Raw genomic sequence first — 27,997 nt, 5'->3', positions numbered from 1 at the left:
CCTCACTGCCTGTTTACATCATCTACACAACCAAAGGGCAGGACCTCTTCGACTCTTTTTTTGTCGCAGAAGAGCATGCAAAGCCTATCTATACCGAGACCAAAGCCACCTGTGGGGGGCATACCAAATTTCATCGACTCGATATACTGGTGGTCTATGACCGGTGATAAAGTCTCGATTTTGTTTCCCGTCATTTCGTTGATTTGCTTTTGCTGTAGGAACTTCTCTAGTTGTAGTTGTGGGCAGTTTTCCTCTTCATAGGCGTTTATATATTCCTTCCCCTTGATGAAAACTTCGAATCTCTTGGTGATTCGGTCATTGCGTGAGTCTGTCTTGGCCAGAGGCGATAGAATTGTAGGTTGGTGGTATATTATAGTGGGTAGTATCGAGCGGCAATAGCGTTGCTCCAAGAAAACATCTGATAGTTTATTCAATATTTGTAGTGAAGAAAGCTGCTCTAGATCCTCTGCGGAGGAGAAGTATTCGTCTTTGACGTCTTTCGGCAAAATTCTCAAGATCTCCTTAGGGCTGTTGATATCGAGTTCGGGGGCCATTAAGTCAATACCGAGTTCTTTCTTTAGCGTTGGTAGAAACTCGACCTTCTTAAACTTCCAATCATTCTTGGATAACGCGTAGTGCAGCTCATCAAAGGTTTTAGGAACGGGGAAATGCGTATCTTGAAAGAACTTCTGCATGTTTGTGATCAAAAACTTGAACAGTTTCTCAGTTCTTGCAATCAGATCATCCATTGACATGAACGTTTCATAAAACTCTAAAGTGGAAAACTCGGCGTTATGTGTGGAATCAATACTTTCATTTCTGAAGACCTTACCTATTTCATACACTTTTTGCACGCCGCTGATAACGAGTCTCTTCAACCATAATTCTGGCGCAATACGCAATTCCAAGTGATCGAAGTCCTTGGAGGACGTTATGAAGGGCTTTGCCATAGCACCGTTCGATTTTGATGACAGTATGGGGGTCTCCACTTCCACGAAATTTTTATTATCCAAGAACTTCCTTAAAAGCTTGATGACATGCGCTCTTACCAGCAACGCCTGAATACCATTTAACTGATAATCGATCACTCTATTGGACTTGATCTTAGCCTCGTCATTCAATTTGGAAGGTAAAGGTAGTTGCGAAGCTGACAAGATTATGGGCAGCCTATTACATTTCAGGGATAACATCTTAAGCCTAGACTGGGAAAACCCGGGGTATCCGAACACTTTGATGTAGTCGCCCTTTTTCAAAAAGCTCATATGCTCTTGAAACTGCACCTCGTCTTTGTCACTCCCGTTGATTTGGCTGTAGTTCAAGATCAATTGCAGTTTCGAATGATTTTTCAGCCCATTGTTTGTGCTGTACAAATCAATGAACACAATTTTCTGGCCCGAAAACCTAATGCTCTTGATCCTGCCGTTAATGGTAAACAACCAGTCCGGATTGTCCTTATGGTTCAAAACCGAGGGATTGTCCAGGAATTTCTCGTTGAACTCATCTATACTGACCTCCTTATACCCACGACATAATTCACGCAGCGCCGGTTGTGAAACCGAAGGGTAGTAGCCGGCCAAGTTCTTCACTATTTGAGCATTCCTCCTGGTAGCTTCCATCTTGCTTGTGTCGACCTCATGTGCTAGCGAATACAGTCTTCTGCTGCCGCTACGACACCGGCACCGCAACCATGCGGGCGCCAGTGCCCAAGTGCCTCTTCTCAACAGCCAATTCATCAGCAATCAAACAGCATCACCGTCCTGACGCCAATGCCCCAAACCTCCATCGTTACGCTAGCGCTGCCTCCGTTATACTATTTCTCTTAGTTAAGCTATCTCGGCGAAGATCACCCCGCGGCGCCGAGGGGATTGACTTCCGTTTTTATCACAAGTATCATATACTAATCTTTTGGCATTTCGAGGTATTTTATGACAGGAGTGTGAAAGACACTCGACAATAACCCAAGGGCCGCCAAATCTACTGTAAAACAAGAGGGTATGTGTGTGTACAAGTCGAACTCGAACAAGAGTAACCCTTCCTTCATTTTTGAAAGAACCGTGCAAGACGTAAACTCTAACGATTTGTTCTTTGCACCCCCGGTTTCCGCTTCGAATACAGCTCGTAGTTCGAGGTCCAACACAGCTCGTAGTTCAAGATCCAACAGCTTTTACAACCTACAGACTGTTTCTCCTATACCCATCTCAGGCGGCAGGACGAAGAGCTCGTCATCGAGGAAGAACTCCAACAATGTTTTGTCTCCCCTAGATAACGTGATGCCCAACTCCAGGTCGGCGTCGAACTCCACCACCAGCTCGCTGGCACATCAAGAGTACGTCTTGAACCCGATCTCTGATATGCATCACCATCACAGTCGTCGTCGTACTTTGGAGAACTCGGTGGCCCCAGCTTTGGACGCAAGTTGCTCGATAGTGAACGATGAAAATACCGACCTGACCGATGTCGACATGGTATATTCGAGAAGACCTTCTTCCACCATCGGCTTAAATCTGGCTTTATTGGCTAGAACAAATAGCGCCACCCTCCCATCGGTCTCTTCGCCCGTTTCTCCAGATCTCAAGCTTTCAAGATCTTATTCTCATTCAGCAGGTGCTCGCCCAGCTCTAAATAATGTTAACAACACTGGAATGACAACAGCAAGCGGCGAACCGAAATCCAGAATCCTGAGGTTTTACTCTTATGTCGATATGTTAAGCGATGAAAAACTCACACAAACAAATAATGCCCCCTCAAATAGACCATCTTTAAAATGTCAGCCAAATTCATGCCCTTTTATTCTCAAACAGCCTCAACCTCAACCTTCTTTTTCATCATCAGCAACAACAACATTTTCYAATCCTTTTACCAAAAGTACTGAATTTCCATCCGGTTCTCCTTACGTGTCTCCACAGCAGAATGCAAGACGTTACTCTACCAATGCCTCCAAATCACCTCCGAATCAGTCGTCGTCAATACTGCTACAAAGAAAACCCGCTTTATCAAACACAGAACCTACTACAAATATCGGGAGAAACCCTAGATTTGAAATAGAGTCAAGTGACAGCGAAGAGGAGGAAGATTTAGCAATGGACATGTTAGAACCCTCATTTCGCCCAGCTTCATCCTTACGTTCAAGTGCAACTTGTTTAGCGAGTAATCCAGAAATAGCAAATCAGGTGTCTTTGTCGTCATCGTCGTCATTTGCAACAATGCCTAAATCTACGTCCTTATCGAACGATCCTTCATTCGTATCGTCATCTAATACTTTAGCCTCAGATAACGAATTAAGAACTGAAAAAGTTAGCGAGGTGCTAAAGAAAAAAGTCTCAAACAGTGGATTTTCATCCGATATAAACAATTAACACATCAATTTATTCATTCCCCCTCTCCCTTTTGTTCGTTTTGTTCTTTTGGTTTTACGTCTTCATATGGTTGATTTTTTTTTTTATGTAGATATACACAGATACATTGATAAACCCATTAAAAAAAAAAAAACATCTCAAAATTGATATTAGCTTGTATGTACATTTTTTTTGTGCAGTTATATTTTTTTTTTCTTATACCATTTCTATTTTAAGACATTTATTTTCTTAAAACACCATACCAGACTTATATATATAAAGCCCTCGGCGATTTCTCTTTACCTTTATACATCTATAAAAATCTACAAGTAGTCTTTTTTATTGGCAGTCCTTATAAATCTTCTCAATTGCCACTCAACATCCGCATCCTTGTTCTCCAAAGTTCCTAACCTCAGTTCAAATAATCTCATTTCAAATCTTGGCCCAACTTCTGCTATCTCTACACCATCTCTAGTTCTCACATATACGTGCTGTCTGACACTAATGAAGTCACCCTTATTAGCAAAAGTGATAACTCTTTCGGAGTCCTTCTTAGGTCCTGCATTGAACATATGCTTCAAAATGCAGACAACTCTTTTTCCTAAATCGGTGGTAAAGTTATCAAATATCAGATGTGGGTTAACTTCACTTTGGTTGCCACCGTTTATTATATCATGTCTCATAACAACATTGTGTAAACTAAATTGTGCAGTGGGTCCGTGTGGGAAATGCGATATAGTCAAAGATGTTGGGACACCTCTATGCTCATGCAATACTACCAAATCCGTGGTACCGGACTTCTTACAAGCGTCCACAAGGTTTGGCATCACATAGTTACCTCTGTTTAGTCTAACGGCATTTGGAAACAAGAGTTTGATTTCTTTGGCAAATTGTGACAGACGGGTACTTGGATCACGGGATGTTGTAACAATAATTCTTGGATCTGTTATACCACTCGTCGCAGCATATTCGTCATCAATTTGTACGTCATCTACCTCTTCACCTTCCTTTAAACTTTGGTCATATCTAAAATCCTTTTGTAGGGCTTCATCTTCAGCCAGTTCTTTGGGTAACGGCTTCCCCTGGGCTAACGCTTGTTTAACTATTTGACGTTTTTGTTGCAGTTGAGAATCTTGTAATTCTTGCGCTTTCCGGTATAAATACTCTCTTCTTTCACGAGCTTGTCTTCTTAACATTTTGGTTTAATTTTCTCTTTCTAGTTCTTCTTTTTATCTCGTAAAAACTTAAGTCACAATCCACAGCTAAATATCTTGTTTCGAAAACCTTTCTTATTCTATTAATATATGCATTTTCGATACTTTCTCATCTCATCGCATTTTCCTAGATGAAAAAAAAATTTTATTCTCAAATGTTTAATATATAGTTACCCGGGAAAATACTATAATCTTCACAAAATACCCATATTACAATATGGACGTAAAAATATGACATTATCTCTTTTTTTCTTTAAATACTGTATCTAAATTATTTTGGTTTAGTAATCATATTCGTGCTGTACTATCTTCGGTAGCCTCCAGCGTTTCTTGTTTACTCTGCTTCGCGGCACCGTCATCACCGTTCTCATTATTGTCTGCAGCATTTGTGTTGCCGAACCTTGATATGGTACGTACCATCTTCTCCTCTTCAGAAATTTCCATTCTTGTCTTTAAAAATCCTGTGTTCCTATTTTTGGATGGAATATCCATCGACTCACGTCTCGGGAAGCGATGCCGCTGATTCATTCCAGTGGCCATCGCCATTCGTTGTTGGTGAATATTATTTGGCAAGAACATGTGTGTAGATAAGGCGGTGGGTAAGATGGTCTGCGCCGTTAGGGGAGCATTAGATTCATACGGGTGATTGGATCCACTATTACTCTTAAAGTCCTTTTGAATTTCCATCGGCAACCGCCCAATGTTAGTTCCCTGTTGCGGAGATAACGATGCAAGGGCCGTCACATTGCTTGTTTTCAAAGAGGGCTTTTGTTGTTTCATGCCATTAGCATTCGCTAGATTCTGTTGTGGCTGGCTGCCGGTATTACTATGAGAGAGCTGGGGTATCGGTGAAGCGTTTCTAGAATTAAATTCGTTATGCGCATTATTGTGGTTGTTGCTGCCGCTACCGTTATTTGCTTCACTAAGGAATAGTCCACTCAGTAGACTTCTTCGTACCGGATCGTGAGATGTGTTCGAGTTAATGGTGTTAGTCGAGGAAACAGATGATTTTCTTGAGTCAAGGTTTTGTTGGTTTTTCGCGAATAAAAGTTTGTCCCATTGTCTTCTATAGTATTGGTCCGCTTCTTCCTCATTATAGTCGTCATAATCCTCGTCATCTTCGTCTGCATAAAATTCTGAATCATCTGAGACACTGTCCCAATCGGAATCTTCATCTTCACTACTGAAGAAGATTTTATTCTTCCCCTTTCTGGAAGATGCCTTAGAAAGCGATAATTGCCCATTTTGATCGTTTTTATAGGATCTTGGCCTTCCAAACAGAGACTCCTTCTGAGGAAGGGAGGACTTTCTACTTCCCGCATTATCAAAATTTGGACTGGTGCTTTTGGAAGTCTCATTATCTATAGAGTTCATGCTCATATCTCTCACATGCTGGAAGGGTGATCTTGACCGCCTTGGTGGCAATGGTTTCTTGGTGATAACAGTGCTCGTGTCAAATCCAGTAATAATAGTTTGTGGCTCTTCTTTTTTGGGAATATGGTTCACGTTCTTCATTTTTTGATATTTGTCTGTGAAACTTGAAAATAATCCCGATGCGGTAGATTTTGAGTATTGTCTGCTTGAAATGAAATCATTTTTCACATCGTTGTTTGTAATATTGGAGTTATCCACGTATCTATCGTGGGCACCCTGTGCAATGGCTGGTGATGTCATGGGTCGAGCCAAAACGTTCTGCTTTACTGTTGTGGGAGGTACACTGGCATTTTTTAATGGTGACTGTTTTACAGCAACCGGTTTAGGTTTTATTTGCTGCTTGTTGTTTGGGTTTAGGACATAGTAAATGTTTTTCACACCATCTCTCTTTTTGGGTCGATTGATATTATGTTCCTTCAAAAGAGCTTTATTCAAGATTCTCCAACTTATATTGTGCAGTCTTTCTCCTTGTTCAACACACTTGGATGCCTTTATTAACGTAAGATAAAGGTCGACATCATCAAATAGATTTAATCGTTCTGGTGTAAATAAATTAGGTGTGACTTTTAAGAACTTGTTGCTACCTATGTTCGGTATGTCGAATGTCTCTCGTGACATAATCAGATTCTTTTCAATGAAGTCAGATTGTGGAAATTATTATTAGTAATGTTGCTTAAGTAGATGAGAAACAATCAGAAGACTCCGTATTCTTTCGTTCGTCCTTTGAAGGGTTGTGCTAGCTTCGTTTTCACGTATATTAACTTGTATATTTTTTTAATACTCAGATCATTCAAGTAAAAATAAAAAAGAAAGAAAAAAAAGCACCTGGGCCATAAAATCCCTACTGCTAGAAGCAAAGAATATCTTGGTGATCACTTGTAAAAATGGTCTCTAGTGTACTATTCTTGCTGCTCTATATCAATCGCATGTACATTCTAAACGTTTATTTTTTTGCTTTTCTGTAAAGTACCCTCTTACGATTTCTTGGCAAGCATAGAAAAAAGATAAAAACCAACGATACAAAGCAAAAAAAAACTAATAAAGGGCTAGGGCTGGAACGACTACGGTGCCAGGAGCCCACTCAATGTTTCTAACCCGATTATATTCTCTTCCTATCAAATGCAAGCAGGTATATCTTATTACTGTTAAAAAAGAGTAGGAATGTCCTTGTACGTAGAATAGTAAAATAGAAAAAAAAATACAAAATGTATAAATTTTTGTGTGCGATTAATGCCAACATGTAGCCTTCAATATCCATTGATGTCATGGTCATAGAAACCGGAGGCAGGAGAGGAATATTTATTTCGTTTCGTTTCATTATTATTAGCGCTTTCTTCGAATCGGTGATTATTTCTTTTACGAGTATCTTTCTCATGATTCAGATCGTCAAGGTCATCGTTTTCAATAACTTCATTACTCATATCGGGGGCCTCAAAACTGCTTAGGACGTGTTCTTCTACAGCGTGGTAGGATTTTTCCAAATCGCAATAGCAGTCAGCATCCGTGGTTTCTGAGGCTTGTTGTTCAGCCTGAATGTATTTATCTTGGGCCAGAATTTTCTGTAATTTCAAGGCATTTTCAGGCTCCAGTCTCTCCGGATAGCCCACATCAAATTTGACGTACAGATGACCGAATCCACTTCGAACTCCATTAATAAACTTAGGCATACCCATTCCTTCGACAGTCTTGAAGCAATTGGGCTTAAGTACTTCACCAGGTATGATATCGAGCTTGATTAATTTACCACTAGGATGTCCCTCGATGTAAACGATACCTCCGCATAAACTGATCATCAAGTCGACTTTACATTTCTTGTAGATTAGGTTGCAGTTATCAGTGACTTRGAATTTAGGATCCTTTAGTCTTAATATGGTAATGACAACATCACCCGGTATGACTTTTTCATGACCGCCTCCTTTGCTAATAATTTCGTCACCTTCACCTGTCAGCACTATGAGCTGGTTGTGACTTGTACCTGGCTGAACAGTGACTTGTAGAATTTTCCTTTGCTTGATGAAACCAAGGCCCTGGCATTGTTGGCAGATATCTTTGTTCCTAATAAATACACCGGCACCTCCACAATCAGCACATGTTTGTGACCAACTTTGTACCAAAGGCCCCATACGCTTGGTTTGCGTTTGAACACCCTGGCCCTTACATGTTTTACACGTGCATTTCTGCAAGCCTCCATGTCCTTCACAGACGTGACAAATTCTTGTTCTGTTCAGGCCCAATTTTGCAGTTTTTCCCATGTAGAGTTCCCGTAATGTGCATTTCAAAGTGTGTTTGATATCGGGACCTCTATGTAAATGATGTCCATCATCATCGGAACCGTATTTCGATGGTGGAGATTGCAAATTACTCATGCCTCCGCCGTTGCCGAATGGGAAGTTGGGCGTAGAGCTGCCATTAAGGCTGAAGCTGAAGTTATTTTTAGAACCATTGGAGGAGGCGCTGGCAGAGCTATTGAAGAACTGCGCAAAAAGATTACCTGGAGACAGGTCCGGAAAAGTCACTCCTCCCGTGTCAAAGCCTGCGGATGAATTGAATACGCTGGCTTGTTGCTGCTGCTGCTGCTGTCGCGCCTGCGCTTGAGCTTGAGCTTGTGCTTGCGCCTGTGCCTGGTGCTGTTCTTGGATAAGCACTTCGTCCGTGGTACCGTACTGGTCATAAAGAGATCTTAAATGATTGTCTTTGAGGACTTCGTATGCCTGACATATCTCCTGAAACTTCCGCTTGGATTCTTCAGTGTGATTATTTTTATCAGGATGGTACTTCAATGCAGCGTTTCTGTAGGCTTTTTTGATTTCCGATGTCGATGCAGTAGTGGTAACGTTTAAAGAGTCATATAATGACGTGTTATGCTGCATTCTCGGTACTACTGTATACCCTGATAGTGAAAACAAAAAATAATAATAAAGGTAAGGAACCTGCTAATCTAACGTGGGGCTTTCTTCAAAAGAAAAAAAAAAATTATTTACTGAGAAAGCAATTATTCACGGTATACACTGGTATACGTTGAATATATCGTTCTTAGTTGCTATTCGCTATTTTAAAACTTTCATAAGAGCGTGTACATTTGGGGGAGGGATGATTAAAGTGTTCTTGCTTGTTTAGTCTACAGATCCGATGCACCGTTTTCTTTTTTTCCTTTGCTTTCGGTAATGTTCTAGAAGAATGCGGGCGGGGGGAAACATAGACTGAAGAATATTACGTGATTAAAATACAATCTAATATTATTTAGGTTACGTAGTTGAAGGGAAGGGCGGGCAGCTTGTTTCACCTAGAAGGCCCTGTTGCTGTGGATATTGTCGTCTCGGTCATCTGGTATAATTATAGGGTCGCTCTTTGTATGGCCTGCTGTGTGGAAGAGCCTTGTCGGGGTGGACAGAAGCGATATGTCTAGGTCGCTGGCGTTAGATGACCGGGGGGAGCTCTGGTTGGACATCGAGCCCGGGGAGGACAGGAACGATAGGCGGAGTTGTGTTCTTTGGGCGACGACGAGCATCAAGTATTCCTTCCATAGTTTGAGCAGTAGTTGCTGCTGCTGCCTTGCCTGCGAGTTCGGGTTCTTTACCCCCCTAGTTCTTGGATGGTACAGCACACCTGGAGACGTGTTGGACCGTCTCACGCCTTTTCTGTACGTGGATTTTGTTGGCGGCGTTGGATTATGTGCAGTCGTCGTCGTGGGTGTTATGGGGCGCGGAACCGGATGCGATTTGGGCAGTTTCCTGCGTATAGAGTGGTTTCTAGAACGTAGTGGGCGAGTACTGGCGTTGATAGTGTAAATCTGGTTTCTCAGTCTTGGAACGGCGGTGACCGCTGGGGTCGAGCTGGTGATGTTTCTGACGGCGTGCATGTTCACCGAGTGGCAGGGCAGCACGTCTCTGATGTCCATTTGTTCCAGTTCTACGTAGTCCAAAACAGACGTCAGCTCCTTCTTGTTTCTGAATCTTGACCGTACCTTGGCTTGCCTGCTTTCTCTGCGGATGGAGCGTTGCCTCTTCAAGAAGCCCTTGTGGAAGATAAAGTTGTGGTTCTTGCTAAACTTGGAGAGTTCGTCCTTGCTAGTGAAGTCTGTTCTACGTTGTGAGACGTGTCGGATAGGTTTCTCACCGGTATTGTGAGGGGATGAGCTTCTTTTGTAGCTGGACCATTGAGAGAACTGGTCCATAACGTCGGTGTTGTCCACCTGCCCTGCCCCGTTGATGTTACGGTTCCTCAAGTGCGAAGCCTCGCGCTGGTCTGTATACAGCCTAAAGCTATCGTGCGTTATGTGAGAGTCATCTGATATTTGCACCAGGGGTACCCTGCTGTCCGAGTTCGAGTTCGAGTTCGAGTTCGAGTTCGAGTTCGAGTTCGACGTGGAATCCACCAACGCATGTATGTAGCCCTTGGTGGTGAACCCGCTTACTGCCCGGAGAGGATGCGACCCGTTCCTTGTTCTTTTTCCTTCCACACTCATCGTCTATGGTCGTATGGTAAAGGTGTTTTCCAAGAGTACTGAACTTTGCCAGACAAGAAAAGAGAGCATCACCAACCAACAAATACAAAGGTCTTAACTGTTTCTACAAGAACCTGAAACGCGGATGCAAACGCGTACGCCTGCACATACATACACAGTGCTTGACTCGGCGAGGGGCGTCACCGGACTCAACGCCATTGCGGGACCAAGCATTTATCGAAGCTAATCTAACGCAACCCAGTGTATTCTTGATAATTTGCTGTCATCCAGTGCTAAAAAAATGAAAATAGATCAGAACGGGAAATGAAAAAATAAATAAATAATAAAGATACCAGCCATCGCACGGCGCTAACGGTATTACCCTGCTTCTAGTTACCCTGGTTATTCGGGTAACGAATTATTTCTCCGGGTAGCGGCCTCGAATAAAAAATCAGCACACCATATTGCGGCCTGCGAGAAACGGAAATATGTTACAGATCACAGCATACTCGAGAAAAGGTTCTGTTTCCTTCTTGCACTGAGCAGCTACAGATAGGGCTGTAGGTAGATAACGCAAACAGAAACTCACACACACTAGGGAAGGTAGCAATGGATAAGATCAGAGAGAAGCTAAGCAACTTGAAATTGGAGGCCGAGTCATGGCAGGAGAAGTACGAGGAGTTGAAAGAGAAGAACAAGGACTTCGAGCAGGAAACCGTCGAAAAGGAGAACCAGCTCAAGTCTTTGACCGTCAAGAACCAGCAATTGGAGGAAGAAATCGAGAAGCTGGAAGCTGGCCTCTCTGAGACGAAGCAGACCGAGCAGGACAACGTCGAGAAGGAGAACCAAATCAAGTCATTGGCGGTGAAGAACTCTCAGTTGGAGGACGAGATCGAGAAGTTGGAGGCGGAATTGGCCGAGTCTAAGCAATTGTCCGAGGACTCTCACCACTTGCAGTCCAATAACGACAACTACTCCAAGAAAAACCAACAGTTGGAGGACGACTTGGAGGAAAGTGACACCAAGCTGAAGGAGACTACCGAAAAGTTGAGGGAATCCGACTTGAAGGCGGACCAATTGGAGAGAAGAGTCGCCGCTTTAGAAGAGCAAAGAGAAGAATGGGAAAGAAAGAACGAGGAACTGACCGCCAAGTACGAAGAGGCCAAGAAGGAATTGGACGAAATCGCTGCATCTCTAGAAAACTTGTGATCTGCTTTTTTTATTTTTCCATCGCTGTTCTTTGTTCTTGGTTCTTTGTTCCTGGGCCCCACCCTCACGGGCAAACACGACCGAGTAAGTACTTTTTTATACAAATACAGTAATAGCCTGCGTTATATGTCTGTATACTTTGCCTGTTATGCTTTTGCTTTTGCTTTTGCTTTTGCTTTCACCTTTCCACCATGCTGAAAATTACCCTAGCGGTGTTTTCTTAGTGGAGCTCACGGTGCCTGATTCATGTTAGCTTTTGCACGGTTTATCACATGGACAAAGTTATTCTTCCGTACACGTACAGAGCGGCATAGAACTTATATCGGGTATCTCCACAATTACAACAGCCTTGAAGCTTCACCCACATCAAGTTTTCAGTTGCTGTCCCCTCTCCCGTGCACTTAACTGAACAACAACAGGGCCTTTCTTTTCTTTTTTTTTTTTTGCTTATTTCTTTTTCTCTTCCTTTTCTGCCCTTCAGTCAGTATCTTATTTGATTCTCCACATTCCATACCTGAAATGGCTACCAGCATGGCTCCCCATGAAAACAAGCATTCCAAGTATGACCGAGCGACTTTCCAGAAGACGTACAGCTCCATGAAAACGCTGTCTCTGAACCACTTGACGGCCAAACAGCACATGCTGATGGCCCTGTGCAGGGACATATCCCTTCTACCGCCATTGACGTACATCTTCACTTCGCTGCGAAAGGCCTGGAGAGTCTCTATGCGCACCAGCATCAAACTGTACGAGCCGCAATCGCTGAGGGATGCCTTCACCTATTTCTGGCAAAAGCTTAACAGCGCTTATGACAACTACTCATCGTCTGATGGATCCCGCCAAGAAGCTGCGAGCGACAACAGCAAGGACTCGCTCTTGTTATCTGCATTAACTACCGCCAGGGCGTCCGAATACCTTCTCTGTTCGCTTTGGTGTGTGGTGTCTCTATACCTCTCGTATGCCATTCTCGACTCTTTAATGGTCCGCTGGATCGTTAAATACTCCACCGTGGCCGCCATTTTAAGAATGTTCTCTATGTCTTTGATCATAGTCACCTTAGAGCTTCTATTGCTCTCGTCTTTATCTCCAGAGCTCGACTACTTTCTGCATACCTGGATACTTATTAGTTGTGTGCTAACGGCCGTGTACATTTGGCAAAGCTATCTAACTTCTGATCTAAAATATTTTAGAAACAGGGAAGGTGATGTACAAGAGGATACCAGCGCCCGAGAAGAGTCAGACGACGACGACGGCGACGTCGACGCCGATGAAGACTCACATGTCGTGGCAGCGGATGAAGACGCAATCGACGTCCTTCCCTACGACGCTCTTTCAGATGATAGTGACGGTCGGCTTTTGCCAGTCAACAGGCCCTCGAGTTCGCATTCGCAAAGTCCCAGAAGATCCAAGAAATCCTCTAAGAAAGCATTCAAGTTCACCACCAAGAGAACTATAGATTTATATAAAATTACCGTGCTCTGTGTCGTCCCCGTGGGACTGGCTAGTTTTATCACAATGCTCGGTTTACTTCGAAACCTATTCATCCAACGACTGGATGTAGAGCAATTAGAAAGAATACTGCATGAAATGCATCCCTCCTCCGCATAAAAGAAAAAAAGAAAATTATATGTAATAGAAAAACTTCCAAATATGTATCTATAGTCACGCTATAATGTCATTCACCATTTGCTACATAGCTAATATGACCTCTTTATAAGTGTAGAAGCATCGCCCATTACCGCTGAAAGTACTATCACTATTAACGTCATGGTGCGTATTACAGAAACATCAAAGTTGATATTTAATGGTTGAAAACTCCTCCATATATCTTCTAACGGTAATCGTTCTAGAAGCAAAGGTAAGTTTGAAAGTAAACTAGATCGGATTTCCATCTAAACCATGGTTGTTCACATCTTGGGGAAAGGTTTCAAAGGCAAGGAGGTCATCCAAATAGCGCTGGCTTCCAAGTTTTATGGTATTGGTAGAACAACGGCGGAAAAAGTGTGCTCGAAATTAGGGTTTTATCCATGGATGAGAATGCACCAACTATCGGAACCTCAAATCATGAGCATAGCAAGCGAATTGTCCACAATGACCATCGAAGGTGACGCCAGAGCGATCGTAAAGGATAATATCGCTTTGAAGAAGAAAATTGGTTGTTATAGTGGTATGAGACATGCTTTACATTTGCCCGTTAGGGGTCAACGTACAAGAAACAACGCAAAGACTGCAAGAAAGCTTAATAAGATCGATAGACGCGGGTTTCATACTGTCTCTCAAGCGGAAACACAACACAATCCGTCTTTTTGGTCATATTTCTTTGGCAAATAATTGAATATCCAAAATAAAAAAAAGGAAAAAGCCGATTTTCATATTCATAATAAATAAGACTCAAACCCTTGCCCATGATACAAATTTGATCACGATTAGGATAAATACACGCATAATTTTTTTGTCCATCACGCCCTGTATATAAAGTATTTACGCGCCTTATGTATTCTGAAACTAATATCGACCATAGCTCATATTTTATAGTCTTTCGAGAATGAGTTCCAATCACGCAACTCCATCAAATGTCTCATTGTAGGGCGCCCGTGGGGACAATTCCACGGCTTGTCTAACCCACTGAGATTATGGACAACTTTAGACATTGTCTTCCTGTTCAGTGGCTTACCTATCATTATGCTACTTCTACATGCCCGCATAGCAAACATCGATCGAATCTTGGAGCACCTGATGCTGTCTCTTCTCAGACCACCGTCTTCCTTGACCAAATGTATTAGTTCATTGAAGTCATCCAAATCAAAAAGTGTTTGTTTGGACGTAGGTAAACTTAATAGTTTTATCCTCGAGCCAAACTCTTCCTCTTCATCAATTTTCAGTTTAAACCCATTCTTCTCAAAAACAGGAAGATTGTCTAGAACTGTAAGTTCATCAATAACACTTAAATCTACTGGCTGTGGTATAATAAGTTTTTGTGACCTGAAAACTGTTACAGTTTGTAGTGTTTCAAAATTATACTTTTCATCACTTGCATGCTGGTCAACAATAAACAGGTCATACTTATCTCCTATTTTTCTGGTTACTATAATGAATCCCAAATTAAACTGTCCGACTATCTCCATCTTCTTGAAGTCTTCTTTGGAAACAGTTAGTGTCAAGTACTTCTCCCCTTCTTCAAAGTTCTCCAGTTCTCTTTCCTTTTTAATCAAGTTTTTGTGTGATTGTGATCTTCTTTTATTTATAATGCTACTCATCATTCTCCCGTTTTTTATCATTTCCCTAAGTCCTTTTGTGCTTGAATTAAACTCTATTATTTCGTCTTGGAGCCTTCTGTGTGATAGTCCATCACTTAATGACCGGTAGTTATCTTTGGATATTGAGCGATTAGATTTTGAATTGAGCGATCTTGAGCTTCTCAATTGCGTTCTAACATTGATTTCGACAGGTTCAATCTGTGCATATACTGAATCGTTCTCGTCATCTTGTTCCGAGTCAGCACTACCCTGTCTTTCATGATGGCAGCATTTATCTGGCTGTCGGTGAGCTCCATCATCCACGAAAACCAATCCATTATCTTGTGACAGCGTTGCTTTTTCTTGAAACTTTTCACCATCAATTTCGAAGTAAACAGGCTCTTCAATAACGTTTTCAGAGTTAGATGTTTTAGTTGTGTTAACCAAATGTTGAAGCTCGGGATTGGAAAATTCCCCTAGGTTTATACTACTAACATCGTCAAATTTCGCACTGGCGCTTGATGATTTCTTAGCCGGTGTACTTGAGTTGTCCTCATTCAAGGCAAGCGGTGATTCAACAGAAGCGTCACACTCTGAACCGGGGTCACCGTTCAGAATTTCATGCTTGTAGTCCATTATAGAGGTTAGTTGCGTATCTTTGCTTTTATCAGCAGTATTTGTGAAGGGATCAGCATCTTCAAGTGCATTATCGCGGCATGTAAGAGTGGACTCACTATATTTGTTTCCAGTATCACCATAGCTGTGATTAATGGTTTTGTGCGTCATGTTTTCATCATTAGCAACGTGGGTCCTGAATTCAATTCTATGTCTTTTCGGAGTTTGCTGTTCTGGTTGGGAACACATTCTTTTGGGAAGGGCCAACTCCTGCCCATTGTAGTAATTAATCAGATTTTCCTTGAACACATCAATGACCACTTGTTCATTATGTAGCAGTATTACTCTTTTATCTGGAGTGACATTCACATCAACCAAGTTGGTCGGCAATTCTAAGTTCAAAAAAATAACTGGAAATTGAACGTTATTAAATGTTCTGTAAACTTCATTGCAACATTTCAAAAAGGTATGGTACTCCACTGGCCTTTTGTTRACATAAACGAATTGTCTGTCTTTAGAATTTCTTCCACATCCAAAAGAATTTTGCGATATATAGCCTTTAACTTGTATCTTATAGTCGAGATCTAAGAAATCAGGATCGTCAGTGTATTTCCTAAGCATTCCTTGCTTGAAAGGGTTTAAATCAAGGGCTAAATCAACCTCTTCGAGTCCTCGCACACCATTTGCACCAAAGACAGAAGAGATGTTTTTTTTCATGCTTGAATTTCTCATTGTTGATAGGATTAGATTTTTTTTACCCTTTGATGTTACATTCCAAACGGAGAGTTTGATGCCAGAATTGATAACTGCATAACCTTGCAAAACGGTGAGGCACTTGGTGAACTGTCTTTTGAAAGTTCTGGCAAATTCTTTTTGCCTAACAGGCAGGTTATGAAATAAGTGTGAAACCTGTATTGTGGTCCCCTTGTTTCTTGACGTTGTTGTCTTTGATGAGACATGGCCAGCCATATTGTATTCCAATCTGTCTGCCCTTGGTGGTAGGTTCGTTGTTACGACGCTCAAGTTTGCTATGGCGCATAAGGAGGATAATGCTTCTCCTCTAAATCCTAATGTCTCCACTTTAGCAACGTCTTTAAATTTTGAAATTTTTGAAGTGTAATGTTTTAAAGCTAAAAATTCATAGTTTGAAGGATCTATACCATCGCCATTATCTGAACATTCAATAGATTCGAGGCCATAGTCCTTGAATGTAATTTCAATCTGGCTTGCATTGGCATCTATACTATTATCAACGAGCTCTTTCACGGCTGTTGTTAAATCGGTGATAACCTGTCCAGATGTAATTCGGTGAACATCTATGTCGTTTATCTGGTTAATTCGGGTCATAGCTCAGAGAGATTCACAGGTTTGACCTTTAGTTCCTTTTGCTTCTCTTCTTTTTCTTTGCCTTTGTCAAGGAGTTGACGATGAGGTAAGATCATTCTATTGTATTATGAATAAGACGCGTCTTTTTTTTTCGCGTTCTGCTATATAGTGATAATAGCAAGAGTGAATAAATAAATGAATAATTGTCATAGTTTTATGTATTTAATATATTAAGTGCGAATATATGCTGGAGTGTTAAATATATACATGCTCTAAAGGAATATGTTTCAACAAAGGACAAATTGAAGAGATGCCAAAAACCACAGTAACGGCTTATAAATAATTAGGAAATTCATTAGTTGTATATATGCATATGTTTTTATTCTTATTATTCTAGCTTCATGAATTTTTTCAGGTTTTCGTAACATAAGTAGCTGATGGAGACCGCCGGGCAGACTTTCGCTAGAGTGGGAACCAACCCTTTGAATAAGCCTTGATAACCTTCCCTTTCAAGGGTCTTCGCTAGTACGTCTCTAAAGCCGTTATATACATACGGATGAGCGTATGTTCCTTGCGCTTGCAATCTTGTTCTCAAAAGGTTAATTGGATACACAACGGAAGCCCCCACAGTCCCGCTAAATGCACCCATCGGTAGTACAACCAAATTGCTCAATGTGACCTGGTCTTGCGGTAAGTTTAATGCCTTCGCCTGCTTAGCGATATACCATTTTTTCAAGGCTGAAAAAGTCCCCAAATCTAATGCAGCATATGGGAATATACCCACGATACCAACTGTAACACCTCTGTAGAATAATCTGAACCCACCTTCCCGGAACATATCCTTCGCCGTCTGAAATAACAGTTTGTTTCCCTTTAGTTTGGTGTCCAAGGGAGCACATTGCATTCTGAATTTCAAAGTATCTACAGGATATACGGAAAATTGTGCTGCCATACCGGCTAAACCACCAGCAATATAAGTGGAGAACTTTGAAAGATCTTTCGTGTCGTGGCAGCCTTCAAGCCTGGTCATTATTTTTTTGGTGATTTCAAAAGAACCAAACTTAATTGAGCTTTCGGGGAACACCTTGATGACGTTCAAACCATTTCCAACGTAAAATGCTTTTATTCCGCCCTGTTTATACAGGCTTCTAACTGCCTTCGCCAAGGGCGATGATATCTTATTTATGTCAGCGTTGGGGTTTTTGGCAAGTAAATTTGTCTTTGAATTTAATAAAGTCGAAGATAGATCTGTTCTTGCAATAAGAAATACTTTTAGTCTATCAAATGGTGCGGTACATGTCCTTGAAATGACACCTGATATACCACCAGCAATAAAAAATCCAAATCCACGAATGAAATCATTAATCAGAGTAACATCACCTTCTGAAGATAGGTCAACATCTTCATTAAATAAATAAAAATAAGAATACGCGGTATGAAGTCTAGAACCTTGCTTTCTCGGTATCAGCAATAAGAAATCTCTCCATTGATCATATGTAACGTATGGATCTGAACTAGTTGATTGCTTCGGACGATCGTTATCGTTACCATCGTTGCGGGAAGCAGAATCCTGTGCCTCAATATTGTTTTTCTTCTTTAAGAATGCCCATTTGAAGAACCTCGAGAATTTGTTTATCTTTTCACTTGAAATTTCTTTGCTGGGTTCATTATTGCATATGTTCTGTTTATCCAAATCAGACAAGTACCTATTAATTTCGTTGATACCAATCCTACCGTCATGGTCTAAATCTATCCTTTGAAAACCATTCCAAATTTGAGATTCAGCCTTGGAGGCGTACTTCTTGAAGTCACTCCAGTCAACAACCGAATCCTTGTTAACATCCATTGCAGTAAATAGCATCCGAATGGCCTCATCATTACCCTTCAGGGGATGGTCGTTCTTCTCGAAAGCATTTACTAGATTATCCAGAGTGACTTGACCATTTCCTTTCACATCTAGTTCCTTGAACAAACACGCATACCGTATATCTCGCTGCTTGTCGGTCTCACAATTTTTCAACAGCATTTAGGCCCTCATTCATCTGAATCCAGTCTTATTTTTACCCCAACTACTTTGTATTCCCATCGCTTTTACAGAACTTAGATTTCTATTATTGCAATTTTTCCTTATATCATATCCGACGGTGATGTTGGACCCCTATGGTTAAAAACATCCTGAAGAATAAAGGAAAGAACATCAAAACTATGGACTATCGAACAATTCTAGTCAAGTAACTGTAAACTGGTCAAAGTTCCTGTGAAGTATTGAAAAGGCTTTCAAGCTAAGATAAGTTATTGGAAAATGCCCAAGCTGGAACAATTCGAAATCAAAAAGTACTGGCAAATATTTTCAGGTTTGAAACCAATAGAAAACAAGGTAAACCATGACCAGGTTTTACCAATTCTTTATAATTCTAAACTGGATTCTTCGGTTTTGAACAAGATCTGGTTTCTAGCTGATATCGATGAGGATGATAATTTGGATTTTGAGGAATTTGTCATTTGCATGAGATTAATATTTGATATGGTCAATAAAAACATCAGCTCTGTTCCAGATGAGTTACCTGATTGGTTGGTCCCCGGAAGTAAAGTAAAACTGATTAAAGAGAGGAAAAAGCGTGAACAAATAGAAAATGCAGACTTGCCTCCAAAAAAGGAAATTAAAGTAGACTGGTACATGTCTCCAGAAGATCTGGATCAATATGAAAAAATCTACTCGAGCTGTGTAAAACTTACCGATGGTACCATAACATTCAACGAGCTATCCACAAAGCTTTCGACTAAATTTTTCAACATCAGTAAGACAGACTTGAATAAAGTTTGGAGCCTAATTAATCCTCAAAATTTACCATCAGTTGATAGAGATCCCACATTCTACTTCATTCATTGTTTGAGGCAAAGAAACGATTTGAATGCGGAAATACCAGCAAGCTTACCAAACTCGCTAGCCGAAATATGTAATAAAAAACAGGTGAATTATAATCTAGAGCTCTCTCAACCAAGTGCGAAGAAAAAAGACCCAGTAAGGGGAGTGGACAATGTACATGATAACGTGGTCGACTCAAATGCTGATAACATTAGTAACAATGCCTTTACAGATGACAACAGTATAAAGCAAAAATATGCTACTCTAACAGACGAGCAAGTTGCCAACGTGAGAGAGCAGTTAGAAGGTCTTCTGCAATACAAGAAGAATGAAGAGACTCAAGGAGGTTCAAACCGTTCAAAAAATGTCAACGTCAACTCGATAATTGATGATTTGGATAACATGGAACAACAGGTAGAATTATTGGAGAGCTACTTAAGCAACAAGAGGCACGAGTTGCAATCATTACAAGCAGAAATTAGTTGATTTCGATAACTAATTTTATATACATGTATGTTTAATATTTACGTTGTTTCTTTCTGCTCGTAAACCTTTCAGCTTGAACCCCTGTTATTATTTAGTAACGACAAGTGACACTTATAGTTGACCTTTTATTTTTTGGTAGGTCTTCATAATCTTCTACTGTTCAATGTTCTATACATATTTGTATATAAATATGTGACATATAAACATACAGTGGTTTATTGAATTCTTGTTCTTTTTATTTATTCTTATTGTCGTAATTTCAATTGGTTTCCTTCTTTTGAAACTTCCATTCCTGTATTTGCATTGAGTTTTAATGGTTCCATTCTAAACTTGGGGAGAAAAATATCCAACATTTTAATGAAAGTTGGCCTAGCCTTCCCTATTAACAGTACTCTCAATAGTATTCCACCATCTTCATACGCTCTTCTTTCTTGCCTTAGCTAGAAAGGGCAGTGGTAGCAAATTCAATTGCTTTGGTGAACAGTTTAAACTCATTATCTTTGATCAACTTTGCATCATTTAACTCGTGCGCAACCTTTTCAATTTCTAGTAAAAATTTATGGGATTCGACAAATTGTTCGTCAAGGTTAGGTGTGGATTTATAAGTATTGAATTCTGTCGCAACTAAAGATAAGGCATCATTTTTAGCATTACCATTGTGGAGATATTTTTGCAAGAAGAATTCCCACATCATGGCCATGATAGTATTTGGAGAATCTAACTTAAATGGTAAGCGTCTAACGACCTTCTTTTCCCAACCAAAATTATCAAGTGACAATCTATTGAATTCACCTGAGGTTAATGAAGAGATTAACACAGCTTCAAATAGTTCATTTAAGTTTTCCTTTATGAAAGAAAGATGATCTCTAAAAATCAAAGTCTTCTTATCAATAGGACCATGGTAGTTCGATGGTTTTTGTTCCACTTGAAATAAAGTCAATACACGTGTAATCAATAGCACATACAATGACTCCTCAGGATATGAACGAAGAGTTGCTTGAGACAACGCTGAAGGAGCGGGTGGTTGAACTTCTTCGTCGAGCTTCAAAACGTCGCATTTCAGATATACCAAAAAGATGATCACTGATTCGTGATATTTAGCATCAATATCAAGCTTATTTAATTTCAAAAGGACTTCCCCCCATTTGGTAGGTTTTAATGATTTTTCCTTGGAATCGAAAGTGAAGAATTCCAATAGTACTAGCAATCTTAAGAAATTTGTTAACAATAAATCATAGGGCGCATTCAATTTGGATTCAACTGGTACGGAATTTGGAAAAATAACGTTCTCAGATATGAAATCTTTTGCCATATCGTTGGAGGCAGTGATTGTTGTAATAAAATCAGAAATAGAAAACTCTTTTTCGGCCGATCCTTCTGTTTTAATGATCAAACGGTTAATAGTTTCAAACAGGGAAGGTGACATTCTATTACTTAGAGTGGTTGGTTCATTTGGCGCATACCATTTAACTTGTTTGATTTGTTTGATTTGGTAGTATCTGTTAATTGGTTGGGTTAATAGGTTAATTTCCTTATTTTTGAAGATCTCAACGGATTTAGAAACCAACTTTCTATAAGAAGCAGCAGATCCGCCACCTAATGGAGGCTCTTCAGGATAAACACCTGTAACAATTGCGTCAAATAGTTTACCAGTAACTAACCCTATGGATCTATAGAAATAGTACYCATGAGGTAACATTTGGCCAATAAAATCATGGACGTCATTAGGAATATCTCTTGGTTTCTTAACCTCTTTGGTACCTGATTTTTCGTAAGCTGACGTTTCGCCAGCAGTTTTAGTTCCACTGGCGTAAGGAGAGGCACTGGATGATGTAGAGGTTGGTGAAGAGAGGTTACTCTTCTTTTCTTCTTTATTGATTTTTTCGTTTTCCTCCTCTGAAACAACAATTTCTTGCACAAAAAGTTCTACTTTACCTGTATCTTTCAAGACTGGCATATATCTTAAAGCAGATATGCCTTTTTGATAACTTTGGACGTTCTCTTTCGAATCGTTTTGTAACGGTGTAGATAATTGATAAGCATAAAAGTTTGTTCCTGTATTCAAAACCATTTCAAGGGCAATGTCGAATAATTGAGGAACGGGATAAATTTGTAATGGTGGTAAAGTTTTTGGTTGTAAGTCATTACCTACAGCCATGGCAATATCAATGAATTCTTCATGAGTACAACGCAAATCCTTCATGACTCTTGATCTATCAATGAATCTAAACTCTTTGTTTGGAAATTCCATGCCCAAAATAAATCTATCAACACAATCTAACATCAAACAATCAGTTGGGCCGTAGATGGCATCAATATAGCCGCTGTTCAATAGGTATGCTAGTTGAAACCATGAAGAGTATGGAGCCACTTGGTACATATAACCATGCTCAATGAAGAAAGCTATCAAATCATTTTGGTATGCCTTGGAATCAATAGTAGTGTTATGTCTGAATGGCTCTTGAGGTTGAATAGGTTGATCGATATAGGAGTTTTGGTTTGAACTAATCAAGTTGTTCCATTGTGTCCAACCTCTGTTTCTCTGTAAAAGAACGGATTCGGTGTTTGATCTTGTTGTTGCGTTAGACCCATTGGTAGAGGTAGTGGCTGGTGAGATAGAGGCTGAATCAGAAGCCGCAGCAGTGAAATGGCCGGATGCTTCTAATTGATTGTAAGTCAAACCTCCATTGAAGACGAAAATAGGAGTAATATTGAAATCCTTAAATATCTTCAGATCACTTTCCAAGTACATCTTTAAACTGGTAGGGAAACCACCAATAGCATCCAAGTACTGCTCTCTTTTATTGGTCAATAATCTAGAAACATAATGGTTAACATCAATACCTAGGGTACAGTTGTTCAGGGCCTCAATGGCATAGGAGCCTACTAAACCTCTTTCGAAAAGGAATGATTCCAATGACTTGATTGCCATTGCTCAGCTTGCTATGAATTTTGTTGTTTTTTTGCTTTAATACTTTCTAGTTTAGAAGTATTCAAGTTTCTATTATAAATGTAGAGGGAGAATAAAACAGTCCAAAGTGTTTGTCAGTCACACTGTAATTAGTCAATTGAAAAAGCCTGGTAACGAAAGATCGTAATCGATTAATACGATTCTTTTGTTTTCAGAGGTTGTGAAGCACTTGAAAGGACAGACGAAAGACAAAAAAGGATCAGAAAAGAACACAGTGAAACAGAAGATCCTTCACCGAAATTCACTGATTAAATTAGTAATAATATAATTACAATCACTGGAGGGCTAAGTTGGCAGGCTAAGGTAGTTATAGCGTGGTCCTTTCTTGCTTCCCAGATTTTCGACCGTTTTTCGTCAAAAGACCTTGTCTTCTATTTTTGTCGTTTAGCACGGTGTATTAATAGCACACTACTTGATGTTAGCTACAAATAATGAAAGAAAATTGATAGAAATACTATACAAATGTCTATTTGGCGAGGGATTTGACGCTGCCCTGAAGCTGCTCATACGTCTTTGTAAGCGTGTTCACGCGAGTCGTCAGGTTGGCCAATTTATCCATCGTGGGCTTGAAAGGTTCCGGGTCGTAAAGAACTTGTCCCTCTCTTCGAAGTTTATCACGAACCCTCCGTAGCATAAGAATGAGTAACGCTTGCGACTCCCGTAGTTCATTGATGGACTGGTACAAGCCGTCTAGGTCAGCAGAAAGTACTGAGTATACCGACAGTTCGACTGGATGGACGGCACTGCCGTCGCCGCTCATGCTGTCGCCTTCCATTGGACACTGCTCTCTTGTATATTCTAACGTGGTTCTCTGAGGCAAGTCCTTCTTATTTGAGGGATTACACTACAGTCTTGGCTTCTGGTGAACCGTTTTAAAGATCAGTGCCGCACTTCGTAGTCAAAGTTTATGGCCCTCGATTTTTTCGCTCAGTCAGATTTGTCGTACCTGATAAAAGAAGTGGACAGGCGATATGTACTGATATTTAAAAGTAGGTATTTACTACAGTTTACATATATTACAATAAAAGGAAAATTACCACAGCACTTGGCATAACCGGCTTGTTTATATATTTGACTTTACTCGACTTTTTGTTCGCATTTGTTTTCCCCTCACGAAAACGTTGTGGCACGTATTACTGTTCAAAAATGAACTATTGTTTCTCTTTGGGCTCTTCGTCCTCAGTATGCTTACGTCCTTTACCACCACCGAAGACCCCCAATCTCACCTTATCGATGGTTCCAAACCCAGTGCTTACAACATTGGTTCCTAAGGCAAAAACCGTAGAACCAGCTTTGATACCCGTACCTAACCCTTTTGTAGCAAAATTCCCGAACTTAGCTTCACGTTTAACTACATTGCTAGTATAGTGGGGTTCGAACTCAAATTTAAGATGTAATAGTCCGCCATCTTCTCCCTTTGGTCCTACTAATGCTACATCTAAATCAGCATCTTCTTCTGGTTCGATAGTAGATAAGGGAACGACCGCTTTACCAATACATCTGTTGGAATTGGTTGATTCATAGTCCATTACATTAATTGTCAAATAGTCATTGACACGATTTGAGATTTCGATAGTCTTGCTTTCATTCMAAGAGGGATTCAGTGTCTTCTTTTGGACTGTAGTTTTGAAAACAGCCGATGTATTCATCTCATTTAAGAAAAATTCCAAGTATGGATCGGAATAACCATTCCTGTTGATACCGGTCAAGTTTTCAGCATTCTTAGCGGTAATCTTCAAGTTCCCTGAGTTTGTGATTAGGTCAGACTGAGGTAATTCCGAAGCACTTATAGGAAACCATGATACCTGAACCAATAGCTTGGCACTCTTCTTGCCTATCAGGTTCAATACCGAGGGTTTATAATAACAGTTTTTCACCAACTCAAGTGTTGGGATGTTGACTTCACAAACGAAGTCTTCAGCCTTGTTTGCATCTTTGACCTTTGTCACTCTGAATGTAGTCACAGACCATTCAAGCTCTTTGATCATGAAATCGCCAGACCAGCCTGTCTTAATTGTCCTAATTGCATTCTTTGCACTGGTTATTGTAGCGTAACCACAAGAATCAAAGAAGGTTTGGACATAGAGACCAGGTTGGGGCAATTCTCCGCCCAATACAGTTACACCCAATACGCCAGCATTGTATTGCAGCAATTCATCTAGATCCAGTTTCATCTTATAACTATACATGTCGTACTTCTCAGTGATCATGGCTTCTTCCTTTTTAATCCTTTCTTTCTCCTCCCGGGAGGTAGTCTTGTCATCCAAAGAGATCTTTTCCTTTTCCAACTTGTCTTTCTTCTCGTTGATGTCATCGACTTCCCTCGCCTCTTCCAAACTTAGTACAGGAACAATTGGGTAGAATGATAAATAGTATGTAACAATCCCCTTTACGCCTTTTTTTCCTACTAAATTGCCGGTTCTTGGGGTGTTGTCGATAAAATCGATATATTTGTCATCATTGTCTTTATGGAATACATTCTGAGTTTGTATATTAAAACTGCCGAGAGGAAGGACATCGCCATTCGTATCTGTTCCTAAACAGTCAATGGATACTCTTTGCAAAGGAGATGTAACAGAAACGTAAATTGCTTGATTCCAGATAGGGCTCAGCGTTTCTATTTTTTGATTTGTCCTCCCTTTTGTTGTACCGTTCACAGATACTTTGGCATAAGGACTAATTTTGCCTAAGCTGTCCGGGTTTCTTAAGTTTTCAGCCTTGTTGATAAATACTCTTAACATGCCGATAGGAGTGGTATAGCCGACCGTTTTCAAACCAAGATCTATGGCCACCGGCCTCCAATACGTCGTAATTTTTAATTCACCTTTTCCATCCTTTAGTGGAATCCATTCTTTATCAACTTCTGTTCTATCTATCAAATCATTCAAAGGTTGTACTGAAGACGAGATAACTTTGCCGCTTTGGTTTTTAATGACAAACCTGCAAATAGCCTTTCTACGATCTGTTATTACAGAATAGTAGCAAGAGTCCCAGTTTATGTCAGCAGTTCTTTTTTTCTTTTTTGTAGTCATCACCAATTGTGCATTTACGTATAATTCAGCAAAGACCGATTCTTTATCGGAAGGTTCGTTCAGTCCCTTGATTTCATTGATAACAATTTTGGTGATACCTGTATTTAGATCTGGTAAAGGTTCTTCTTCACCGTTGATTAACTTCTTTGCTTCAATAGTGGGGTAGAACCGCAAATCAAATGCCAAACGGCCGACAGGTTTAGAATTTCTCAGAAAATGAGCCTTTTCATCCTTTTGGTAATGATTTGCATGTAGTTTATTCAAGTTGAAAACTATTACGCCCATTTTCTTATCTTTCAAAGTCTCGCTTTTATCATATACAGTAATTGTTAATGGATCGGTGAATGATTGCAGTAAAATATAAACAGATTCATCCCAGGTAGGATTCATAGAGTTTTTAACGACCTTAGTTGTACCGACTATTTTATCAGATAGCTCGAAAGTCAAATATGGGTCTACTGTTTTGTCTATGATATCTGTAAGCTTTCTTAATCCATAAGCTCCTTTGACTTTAATTTCAAGAACACCTATAGGTAAACCAGTCTTGGAAAGTAGCTGAGGAATATTGAGCTGTAAAGAAAAAGGTGGGAGCAAAACAGGACTCAAGTACTTAAGTGTCATTTTTTGAATTAATCTCATTAAGCCAGGAATGGCTAATATTTCCCAGTTGAAAATGGAATTGCCTAATAGACGGCCAATGAAATCGATTTCTGGAGTTTCTAGCAATTGGATGTTTATAGTTTCGACAAGTGGCAAGGTGGTCATTAGTTGGAAGCGGAGCCTAGTAAAAACTCTAAAGGAAAGATCGGAGACAGATACAGGTAAATCCACCCCAAACATTTTTGCCTTCAATACGATATTAGAATTTACGTAGTTTCTGGACTGTTTGCCGTCAAGATCAGACATGTCATGTGGGGTGAATGACAGACATAAATCCATGACCACAATGTCGGACTTCGTATTTTGGAATGTCTTTATAGTATCAATTCTTGGAGGTTTTACACCCAGAGTGAATTGATCTAGCCATATAGCTTTGATGAATTTGGGAATTGCCTCAATCTTGGACAGAGCAGTATTCGTACCATCGACGACTTGCTGGGAGACAGAAGGTTCAATAATTGGCCAGTATTTGTCTAAAAAGGTGTTTAACCACTCGATTGATTCATAGTCGTCACTAATTTTCTCTACAGTCTGCTCTTTTTGAGCCAAATCCCTTAACCTTTCTCTGTATTTTTTCGACGACGATCTGTATAGAACTCCTGCGGCAAGGATCACAATAAGAACAGATGTTAAAGAAAATTTGAAATAACCTAATGCAAAAGAGCCTAAAGCACCTATGGTAAGGATAGCGACATCGTGGTACCAATCACCGTAAAGTTTCTCTGGTAGGAGGTTACCTACGTATGTGTCTTTGCTTAAATCCACCAGAAGATCCTCGGGTGTTAGCTCGTCCTTTTCCTCCCAGCCGCCAACTTGCTTCCAACCGACATAAGATGCCTCTTGTTTTTCTCTTGCTATTGAAGTACCATCAACCTCAGCTTCAGATACTACGGGAACAGTATCCTTTACGGCATTCTTGCTTTCTATCTTAGTGGTTTTAACAACTTCGGGCGTAGGCTCTATTTGGCTCGATCGATCTTTCGAAGAATTTGGAGACATTCTTGTCCGATTTACTTTTATCTCGATTTATGCTTAATACAATGCTAAAAGTTAAATCAATTCAGCCTTGAGCTTGGTTAATGATACTGGAAAAAAAGGATCCCAGGAAACGCCTACAGCAGTAACCTAAAATCGTATACCGTCAAGAAATTATATAGACGCACAATTTT

At 40.3% G+C, this 27,997-nt stretch overlaps 15 protein-coding genes across 15 annotated transcripts; 5 read left to right on the top strand and 10 right to left on the bottom strand.

The window, feature by feature from the left end:
• Positions 1-2: 2 nt before the first annotated feature.
• Positions 3-1,733, bottom strand: MSK1 (lysine--tRNA ligase MSK1; the record flags this gene model as incomplete). Its single annotated transcript, XM_018367678.1, has 1 exon — positions 3-1,733. The coding sequence occupies one exon, from the start codon at positions 1,731-1,733 to the stop codon at positions 3-5; it is 1,731 nt and encodes a 576-aa protein (XP_018219802.1).
• Positions 1,734-1,994: 261 nt separating this feature from the next.
• On the top strand, positions 1,995-3,356 carry MLF3 (Mlf3p; the record flags this gene model as incomplete). Its single annotated transcript, XM_018367677.1, has 1 exon — positions 1,995-3,356. The coding sequence occupies one exon, from the start codon at positions 1,995-1,997 to the stop codon at positions 3,354-3,356; it is 1,362 nt and encodes a 453-aa protein (XP_018219801.1).
• A 302-nt stretch (positions 3,357-3,658) lies between these two features.
• Positions 3,659-4,531, bottom strand: IMP4 (snoRNA-binding rRNA-processing protein IMP4; the record flags this gene model as incomplete). Its single annotated transcript, XM_018367676.1, has 1 exon — positions 3,659-4,531. The coding sequence occupies one exon, from the start codon at positions 4,529-4,531 to the stop codon at positions 3,659-3,661; it is 873 nt and encodes a 290-aa protein (XP_018219800.1).
• Positions 4,532-4,837: 306 nt separating this feature from the next.
• MKS1 (Mks1p) lies at positions 4,838-6,601 on the bottom strand (the record flags this gene model as incomplete). Its single annotated transcript, XM_018367675.1, has 1 exon — positions 4,838-6,601. The coding sequence occupies one exon, from the start codon at positions 6,599-6,601 to the stop codon at positions 4,838-4,840; it is 1,764 nt and encodes a 587-aa protein (XP_018219799.1).
• Positions 6,602-7,230: 629 nt separating this feature from the next.
• APJ1 (Apj1p) lies at positions 7,231-8,853 on the bottom strand (the record flags this gene model as incomplete). Its single annotated transcript, XM_018367674.1, has 1 exon — positions 7,231-8,853. One exon carries the CDS (start codon positions 8,851-8,853, stop codon positions 7,231-7,233), a length of 1,623 nt encoding a protein of 540 aa, XP_018219798.1.
• A 413-nt stretch (positions 8,854-9,266) lies between these two features.
• NIS1 (Nis1p) lies at positions 9,267-10,448 on the bottom strand (the record flags this gene model as incomplete). The annotated part of the gene is made up of 1 exon (XM_018367673.1): positions 9,267-10,448. One exon carries the CDS (start codon positions 10,446-10,448, stop codon positions 9,267-9,269), a length of 1,182 nt encoding a protein of 393 aa, XP_018219797.1.
• Positions 10,449-11,036: 588 nt separating this feature from the next.
• TPM1 (tropomyosin TPM1) lies at positions 11,037-11,636 on the top strand (the record flags this gene model as incomplete). The annotated part of the gene is made up of 1 exon (XM_018367672.1): positions 11,037-11,636. One exon carries the CDS (start codon positions 11,037-11,039, stop codon positions 11,634-11,636), a length of 600 nt encoding a protein of 199 aa, XP_018219796.1.
• A 519-nt stretch (positions 11,637-12,155) lies between these two features.
• Positions 12,156-13,244, top strand: EOS1 (Eos1p; the record flags this gene model as incomplete). The annotated part of the gene is made up of 1 exon (XM_018367671.1): positions 12,156-13,244. The coding sequence occupies one exon, from the start codon at positions 12,156-12,158 to the stop codon at positions 13,242-13,244; it is 1,089 nt and encodes a 362-aa protein (XP_018219795.1).
• A 291-nt stretch (positions 13,245-13,535) lies between these two features.
• SWS2 (mitochondrial 37S ribosomal protein uS13m) lies at positions 13,536-13,967 on the top strand (the record flags this gene model as incomplete). The annotated part of the gene is made up of 1 exon (XM_018367670.1): positions 13,536-13,967. One exon carries the CDS (start codon positions 13,536-13,538, stop codon positions 13,965-13,967), a length of 432 nt encoding a protein of 143 aa, XP_018219794.1.
• A 191-nt stretch (positions 13,968-14,158) lies between these two features.
• Positions 14,159-16,834, bottom strand: PMS1 (ATP-binding mismatch repair protein; the record flags this gene model as incomplete). Its single annotated transcript, XM_018367669.1, has 1 exon — positions 14,159-16,834. One exon carries the CDS (start codon positions 16,832-16,834, stop codon positions 14,159-14,161), a length of 2,676 nt encoding a protein of 891 aa, XP_018219793.1.
• Positions 16,835-17,201: 367 nt separating this feature from the next.
• Positions 17,202-18,839, bottom strand: SAL1 (Ca(2+)-binding ATP:ADP antiporter SAL1; the record flags this gene model as incomplete). The annotated part of the gene is made up of 1 exon (XM_018367668.1): positions 17,202-18,839. The coding sequence occupies one exon, from the start codon at positions 18,837-18,839 to the stop codon at positions 17,202-17,204; it is 1,638 nt and encodes a 545-aa protein (XP_018219792.1).
• Positions 18,840-19,115: 276 nt separating this feature from the next.
• END3 (End3p) lies at positions 19,116-20,165 on the top strand (the record flags this gene model as incomplete). The annotated part of the gene is made up of 1 exon (XM_018367667.1): positions 19,116-20,165. The coding sequence occupies one exon, from the start codon at positions 19,116-19,118 to the stop codon at positions 20,163-20,165; it is 1,050 nt and encodes a 349-aa protein (XP_018219791.1).
• Positions 20,166-20,601: 436 nt separating this feature from the next.
• MKT1 (Mkt1p) lies at positions 20,602-23,097 on the bottom strand (the record flags this gene model as incomplete). Its single annotated transcript, XM_018367666.1, has 1 exon — positions 20,602-23,097. The coding sequence occupies one exon, from the start codon at positions 23,095-23,097 to the stop codon at positions 20,602-20,604; it is 2,496 nt and encodes an 831-aa protein (XP_018219790.1).
• A 505-nt stretch (positions 23,098-23,602) lies between these two features.
• Positions 23,603-23,911, bottom strand: SNN1 (Snn1p; the record flags this gene model as incomplete). Its single annotated transcript, XM_018367665.1, has 1 exon — positions 23,603-23,911. One exon carries the CDS (start codon positions 23,909-23,911, stop codon positions 23,603-23,605), a length of 309 nt encoding a protein of 102 aa, XP_018219789.1.
• A 376-nt stretch (positions 23,912-24,287) lies between these two features.
• TCB2 (tricalbin) lies at positions 24,288-27,827 on the bottom strand (the record flags this gene model as incomplete). Its single annotated transcript, XM_018367664.1, has 1 exon — positions 24,288-27,827. The coding sequence occupies one exon, from the start codon at positions 27,825-27,827 to the stop codon at positions 24,288-24,290; it is 3,540 nt and encodes a 1,179-aa protein (XP_018219788.1).
• Between the last annotated feature and the right edge of the window lie 170 nt (positions 27,828-27,997).

The sequence above is a fragment of the Saccharomyces eubayanus genome, chromosome XIV, assembly GCF_001298625.1.
Source record: "Saccharomyces eubayanus strain FM1318 chromosome XIV, whole genome shotgun sequence".
Taxonomy (NCBI): domain Eukaryota; kingdom Fungi; phylum Ascomycota; class Saccharomycetes; order Saccharomycetales; family Saccharomycetaceae; genus Saccharomyces; species Saccharomyces eubayanus.
Note: the sequence above shows the minus strand (reverse complement) of the source record. Positions and strands in the feature narration are given on the sequence as shown.